The sequence below is a fragment of the Colossoma macropomum genome, unplaced genomic scaffold (genome assembly GCF_904425465.1).
Source record: "Colossoma macropomum unplaced genomic scaffold, Colossoma_macropomum, whole genome shotgun sequence".
NCBI classification, from domain to species: Eukaryota; Metazoa; Chordata; class Actinopteri; order Characiformes; family Serrasalmidae; genus Colossoma; species Colossoma macropomum.
In genome coordinates this window covers 33,272,393-33,280,372 of record NW_023494807.1, presented here as the reverse complement: position 1 = coordinate 33,280,372, position 7,980 = coordinate 33,272,393, and the positions used below count along the sequence as shown (strand labels likewise).

Here is a 7,980-nt window from a genome sequence, read left to right as displayed (position 1 = left end):
GGCAAGGAAGCAGGAGGTCAGTCCACTACTGCCATTTTTATTTTTTTCCTGAATATTAAAAGTAAGTTTTTTTTGTTTTGTGTTGTTGGTTGTGATTTGTGAGAATGTTCTTCAGTGCTGTTCACTCCCATCTTCCCTAAATGGTCTTCTTTATAAACAGTTCTCTTTTATATAGGATGATTGTGTTTACAAGTTTGCAGATGAAGATTTATCCATGCACAATGCATGTAGTAATTGTCAACATGCTCTTGTTCCTTTTGTTTTCTCACACCAAAGTCTTGCAGAAGAATTCAGGATAGTAATATTTGGGGACTCGTCTGGGATCTGTACCATTCAGACAATATTTGGAATCTGTTGACTGGGAGGACATTTAGGTAAATCCCCCCACCTCCACATCCCCAAAAAAGAAAACTGGAAAGAGTGTACATGCAGTTTCTTTATTCTATATGATGCATTAATTTACAGTTTAGAGTCAGCATGGATAGCGATAAATGGATCTTCTTCTGAGTTGCTGATTTTGAAATAGGCACGTCCATCTCCTCCAACCTGCACCTGTTTTCCAGTGCATTTGCTTCCCTCCTTCTGGCCAGAGATCACATCGCAGTAGGTTCCTCCAGGCAAACCAGTGTTCAGAGTTGCATCCAGGGCCCTGAAATTAAACGTTATAATTCATACAACAAAAACCACTTAATTTAGGTTTTTTAGTACTTCACTTTGTGAATGAGTGCCTTACCAGTCATCATTATTGATGACGATAAAACCACGGCTGCCACGGCTGAAAGCAATCTGGTTACCACCATTGCTCCACCAGTTGGATAAAGTCTGTCCATTGACCACATTTCGGAAAATCACCATGTTTCTGTGGAGATTGTGTAATTGGGAGTTATCTTTACCAGTGTAAGCAGTTAAAACTGTCTATTAGAAGATTTGAAAACAGAAGGCACTCACTTGATCTGACGCCATCTATGCTCACAGACCCAGCCGTTCCCACAGGTAGAGTCTGCGTTGATAGTCACAGGCTTGGTTGAGCCATCTCCATTGCTGGGTGGTCCAATCCAGTCATTCTGATCCTGAGAAAGCAAAGAATTAAAGACATTAGAAAACAAGACGTTTGTACAATGAACAATGGGAGAAACTCCATGTACCTGTCCATTGACAATGTTGCGGGTCCAACGGTAACTGGACATCACTCTGGTAACGCCGTAGGGGTGGGCCAACATCAGACCAACAGCCATCTTATAAAGCCTTGAAAGAAAGAGAGTTTTCATTGCTCAAATACTGTAAATGGTCATACAGTGTACAATCAAACACATGCTAGTGTCACTGATATGTGTTGTAACCTCTAATACCTGGAATCCCAGAATGTCACAATAGATGCACCTCCAGCTCCGTGGCCTCTCTGATTATCGTGGTTGTCAACAAATGCCAGGGCCTTACCAGTGGGCATGATACCCCAGCCCTCACCCCAGTTACTGGAAAGAAGAAGCAAGATGGTCAGATTAACTTAGCAAATAAAATAAACGGAGAACTTGACAAGAAATAGTCACTGCATTAACTTACGACAAGTAGCTCAGTTTTTCTCCGTTCCATTTGCGGATAACGTTACCCAGCTTGGCACCATACTTGAACTCAGTCACCCTTCCCAGTCCAGTGTATTCAGATGCTTTGATGGGCTCACCACCGAGATCAATGACCTGCAACAGTTTTCCAGTTAAGGTAATATTAAGGTTCAAGAACATAGAGAAAGGTAAATGAAATAAATTATTATAAAAAGGTACACTGCAAATTTCAAATACATAAAAGCTTAGATCTGGAAATATGACATTTATTATCTTGTGTTAAAAGGTATTAACAAGTTTCTCTCTTTGGATTTTTACTCGTTATCTCTCCCTCAGTCTCTCTTAGTCTCTTTCTTTGTTCAGTAGTAGCAGTAAATGTTGAGGCAAGTTTGTTTTGCAGTGCAGGTTGTGATGTCAGTAAAATCTGTTTCCTGTTTTAAGATATATGCTCTGAGATTAAGGACTAGTTTTATATTAGACCTGCTTTCAACTTATTTTGGTTACAGCAGGATCATCCACAGTCATTTCCACTTAAATTGCTGATTATTCCTCTTCCCTATCCTACTTTATTCAGTGTGCTGAAGTACAGAATGCACAAATACAAAATGAAGAATTTTTTATTTTACGAATATTCAGGTCTGATTTTGAGTCATTTGAACTAAAAATCTGCATTCTCTACTCATTTCAAACCTTTGAACACTTATTTCTAGAGTGGAGTCCTTCTTTCTTGCCACATGGTCAGATAATTTCACAAGGATTAAGTTTATCCTCACATTCAGTGATTATTTCTTGCATTTTAGCGCTCACCTTTTTAGCAATGTAGTCTTGAGAATGGCAAAAAAACGTTTTTAGAAAAGTAAGTAAAATATATTTGAACCTCTTGGAAGATGAAGGGTTTGGCGCCAGAAGAGAACCATTTGGTGTTGAGAGTTTTGAGACGTCCATAAACTGCGCTAAGGTCACCAGGCCACATGTGCTTGCAGGCGTCCACTCTGAACCCAGCAACACCCATGTCGATAAGCTTGTTCATGTAATCAGCCACCTTACCGCGCACATAGTCCTTCTCCAAGGCCAGGTCCAGAAGACCAACCAGACGACAGTTTCTCACCTGTCATCATTAAAACAGTTCAAAAATTAGGCGTCAAAGAAAATTCAGCAGGCAAGTTACAGTTTGAGACGCATTTACTTACTTGGTTAACATCGTTATAGTTCTCGATTTCTCCACTGCCTGTGTTGCATTTTCCATCATTGAAGTCCCAGGCTGAGTAAGGAACTGAAGGGAAGTCTTTTGTGTTGGCGTTGAAGTATGAGCCACAGCTGGAGTGTGTGCCCGCTCCACCACCAGATCCACACATGTGGTTGATCACAGCGTCCACATAGATGTTCACCTACACAATCAATGATTGAAAACAATTTTACTGAAGTTGCAGAAAACGACATGCACAGTGGGAGCATATGCAAATAATAAATGCTCCCTCGTCCTCCCACCAACAGTTCATATGTCAAGGCAACAAAGTTGACATAGAAAAAAAAGACAAACACAATAAATCAAAGAGATTTTGGTGTACACATGCACATATATACATGCACACACTCATACATCCATACACATGAACACAGACATTTCTACATATTTATATATGTGCATCTTCATAAAAATACCCATATTTTTTGATCAATTACACATGAGGTTTTCAAAAATTATAATGATGTCCATTTTTTACATACAATATATTTGTATTTATATCTCTGTGCATTTTCTATCTTAAATATAGTGAGTATTGTCAACTCTTTTAATTTTCTATTTCAGTCATAAACTGTCCTGGTCTGGTTGCTCCATCTGACTGACTGGTTGAGCTGCCTGACTTTTCAGACTAATTTCAGATTAAACAGGCATCTACTTAAAGACTTGTAGAAACCTTTGTCTTTGTCAACTTGTATTTATATTTACTTATTTTCAAATAAATAACCATTCTTTTAATAATTCCACATTTCTATGGTTCACCTGAGGTCAGAACACTTGGCATGGGAAACTGAATCTTTATAAAAATGATTCAAAAATCTAATAATTTTTCTTAATTTGTGACTTTGGCTCTGCACCATGAAGGTCACATGGGGTCTTCTTTATGATGCATTACACTGGGCGCTCTTTTGTAAAAGCATGTCAAAATAAAAGTCTTTTGTTTTTCGTTGTGCTTCCTGACATTTAAGGCATTAAGATCTTGCAGATAAACGTTTTTCAGAGAGCTCCATCATAACCACATCATGAAAATAAAATAACCACTTACTACTGTGCAATACATGAAGGGGCAACCAGCGCTGAGCTGTCAGCTTTTTGCTGCAGTCAAAGCAGCAAGCAAAATTTTGCATTGTTTCTCATTGAAGCTCTGAAGTTGCAATTCTGTTGTAATTTGAACTGACATGATAAGTAAATTGGTGAATCATTCACTGGGAGAACAAAAACATCCAGTTTTTACCCCAACATTGTTGCATCTGGTGATCATGTCCTTCAGCTCGTTCTCATTTCCTGATCTGGAGCACAGATTGTAGCTGATTGGCTGATATCTCTGCCACCAAGGATGTGAAGGGTTGGTGACAACAATGCTCTCACTTGGAGGGGAGATCTGCAAGATGGAATTACACTGTTTGACCTGCTGAACAGGGTCATCATATGACTTACTATTCACAGATATTCATTAAAGAAGATCCTGGAAGGCCAGAATTCTGCACAGTTTGGCAATTTTCCTGCTCTACTACACCTCATTCTGCTCATTAGTTAATTAGCATTTAGGTATGACAGGTTTAGCAGGTGTGTTAATGCAGGAAAATAGCTCATCTCTGCTGGTCTTTGGCTCCTTCAGACTGGAGTTTTCCATCCCTGCTCTTAAACTTTGAAAAATACATTTTAAAAATCTACTTTCTATCTATTTACACGTACCTGAACTCCACCGAAGCCATTGGGTGCCAGATATCTCTCACACTCTGCTGCAATATCAGCCCAGCGCCATTCAAACAGGTGGACCATGGAAGTTCTTCCATTTTTCATATGAGGGTCGAACTGAGCAGAGCTCAGACCAAGCAGTGCTGCCAAAATGAGAAGCTTCATCTTCATCTGGTTGAGAAGTAGAACACTCGAATGTTCAGCTCCAGTATATATACACAGTGTTACTGTCTCAGTGCCACCCAGGATGTGCTCTGATAGAGAGGTTAATATTTTAACTGTAATATGTCCAAGTAAGACACCTGCTAATCAACAGGACTTTCTCACATGAAAACACCTCAGCCTTCCAAATATTCTGTAACTTCTATTTTTGAAGAATGGAAGGATAATTTTTTCCTGAATCACATGAAATAATGTTACCTTCATATATACTATATTAATGTGCTTATCTGACCTACGTATTATTTTTCATTAGAAGTGTGTAAAACTGTCTCCAACTCAGTCAAACCACACAAAAACACATTCAACACTACAGTTTTGTTTACACATTGTAAGAGTGTGTTCAAAACTCCTTTCTTTTTCTTGTTTATTTTAAGTCTCTGGTTATTAAATTAGGCCTAATTCCCAGAACTCCTATTCTGCAATCATGATAATGTTTTCCCTTTGAGCAGTAAGCAAAAATGGTAGCTGAAAGGAAATAAAGTTACACATATCTAGAATGGATTAGTCCCATATTTCTGAGTTTATTAAATATTCAAAGAATTAAGCTGGAAGATCCATGTGAATGCGAGCTATTGGCACAAACTTTCAAACACACTCCAGTCGATGCTGAAATGCATTCCAAACATTACAATGTATTTCAGAACATATTGCTATACTAACCAAATATATTTCAAAAGAATTTATTTTAAAATATATGGGGAAATTTTACAATAAACATGTGCCGTACACAAAAGTAATGCATGTAAATATATTTATCAGATCCATTTGAAAATGTATGAAAATAGTCAAAATCCTGTCTGATGCCCTTCACTGTCTAATACTATTTGAGATGAATTTGTGTTCCAGTATCTTCATTTTAAATCTGATCAAATGATCCTTTATCAGGACAGAAGCGAGTGTTGTGGGTATTGATACTCTGTGAAAATGCAGTTATGATCTGATATCTTGTTTATGTGAAATACATTGTTTGTCTCACTGCAAATGTACATGGTTAATGTAAAGTACAGTTCAGATCACAGAAGAAATTGTTCTGAACTGTAATAAGTGTGCTAACACTTTCTATGAAGCCTGTATGCATAAATAGATATTGTAACTCTTCTTAACCCTGTAACAGTGCTTTGAAAGCATACTTATTAATTCTAATAGCCCCATAAGGCTGTAATAATGTAGTATAATGAACACTTGGTGTTTACTGTCCATTATGATGCCTTTTAAAAAGATGCTGACCTGTACATAGTTATAAAGCCCCTACAATACTTATTAGCAATGAAAAGAACATTGTGAACATTAAAATGCCATCACTGAGTGCTTTAAGCTAATTGATAGTTTATTAACATTTGAATATCAAACATGGTATGTACTGTTCTTGTGTCAGTCAGTGTGCACTAATATACTGTATATCTTTATTTTATTATTTTATTGCACCCAGTGATGTCATTTTACATAATGTTTTCCTAACTGTTGACATGAATTTTAGTGTAAATTTTAATAATATGTGGCTGACCTAGTTGAGTTAATTGAACACTAAATTAGCAGAACAAAACTCTGTGTATTACTTTGTTACGTAAACTTATTACCTGACATTCAATAACAAAGAAATATTTTTACAGTGTATTAAACACTAATGATTATGTATCCTGCCTTCCGCCCAATGACAGCTGGGATAGGCTCCAGCACCCACCGTGACCCAGAAGGATAAGCGGTTTAGATGATGTATGTATGTATGTAAACACTAATGATCACAGAAGTAACTTCAGGGGCTCCTGAGCAGTGCAACTCTCTCAGCGTTCACTCCGACATCAGGAGGCAGTGAACTTGAACCAGTGTAATTTGGACAGAGAACACAAGATCAGCTGTGACAGTCATGAACTGAAGTCATGAGCTCATGATAAGTCAGTTTTTTCCCCAAGAACACAGGATATTTGCTTATTTTAATATTAGCGCTTGCATTTGCTCCAAACTTTCTCCAAACAAGGTCACACTGATATCACAGAGCAGCTGTTCATATCAGGAAAGCCCAAAAGTAGTACATGAGCTTACATTGTTCCTTTTCTCACTTGCAATGATATTCTTTGTTTGATATTCTTAAATGTATTATTTAAAATAAAACAAATTTCACATGGGAACAAGTTTAAAAAGGTCAGCTCCAAAGTAAATACAGGAATTCAAAAAGAAGTACAATCAAATCTTACTTTAGTGATGAGGTTGCTACAGTTCAGGGATTCTTTTTTGGAGAGCCACCAAACACCAAAAAAGTTCTGAACTTCCGTAACCTCACCACTAAAAAAGGCAAAGGAAAAACAAACATTTCTTCCATTCCTGATATAGCTTTTAGATTAAGGCTAAATTAAGAACAGAATATTTTGGGAGGCAGAGTGATTTCTAAACACGTTTTGTGAGCAGAGTGGCTTTGTAAGTGTCAGCACATCGATAATGATTAACTCTATTAGAGGTCATTTGTTCCAATCCGAAATTGGAAACTCAGAGACTGTCATCAAACAAAATGTTCCATTGGCCACCTGTTTTTAAGGTACGCCTTTAAACAAAAACAAAGAACCAAAACATACATAGAACTGGAAAACTAAAATTGATTTTTGCGCTTTGCATGTACAGTGCTGTGAAAAAAAAAAAATTAGCCCGCCACATGATTTCTTCTATTTTGCTAATGTGTCACATTTAGTCGTTTCAGATTATCCAACTAATTTTATTTTAAGTTAAAGACACGAGTAAACAAAGATTTATTCAAAACCTACATTACCCATGTTAAAAAGTAATTGCCCACTAAATCTAATAACTGGTCATGCCACACTTGGCAATAAAAACTGTGGTCAAATGTTTGTGGTAACTTGTGATGATTCTTTTTTTTTTTGTCACTATGGACAAATATTGACACAATAAAAATTGTTGTAATTCAGCTACACTGGAGGGTTTTTGAGCATGAACTACATGTCTTGGCACAGCATCTCAATGGTTTTCAAGTCAGGACTTTGACTCGGCCACTCCAAAACCTTAATTTTGTTTCTTTTGAGCCTTTCAGAGGTGGATTTCAAATTCATTGTCCCACTGCATAAACTCAGGATTCAGGGCTCCATCAGTTAGGGCAAGCAAAGGAGCCCCAGATCATCTCACTACCAGCACCATGTTTTACTGTTGGTATGATGTTTTTATGTTGGAATGTGGTGTTAGCTTTACACCTGATGTAACAGGACCCATGTCTTCCAACAAGTTTTGAATCAACAGTCCACAGAATCTTATCTC

At 37.4% G+C, this 7,980-nt stretch overlaps 1 protein-coding gene across 1 annotated transcript; it reads right to left on the bottom strand.

Annotated features, from left to right (window-relative positions):
- Positions 1 to 423: 423 nt before the first annotated feature.
- Positions 424 to 4,705, bottom strand: LOC118797351 (alpha-amylase-like). Its single transcript, XM_036556683.1, has 10 exons — positions 4,498 to 4,705; positions 4,037 to 4,183; positions 2,750 to 2,947; positions 2,437 to 2,667; positions 1,561 to 1,694; positions 1,350 to 1,472; positions 1,146 to 1,245; positions 949 to 1,070; positions 734 to 859; positions 424 to 649 (listed from the first exon to the last, which is right to left on the bottom strand). The coding sequence occupies exons 1-10, from the start codon at positions 4,669 to 4,671 to the stop codon at positions 460 to 462; spliced, it is 1,545 nt and encodes a 514-aa protein (XP_036412576.1). The 5' UTR covers positions 4,672 to 4,705; the 3' UTR covers positions 424 to 459.
- Between the last annotated feature and the right edge of the window lie 3,275 nt (positions 4,706 to 7,980).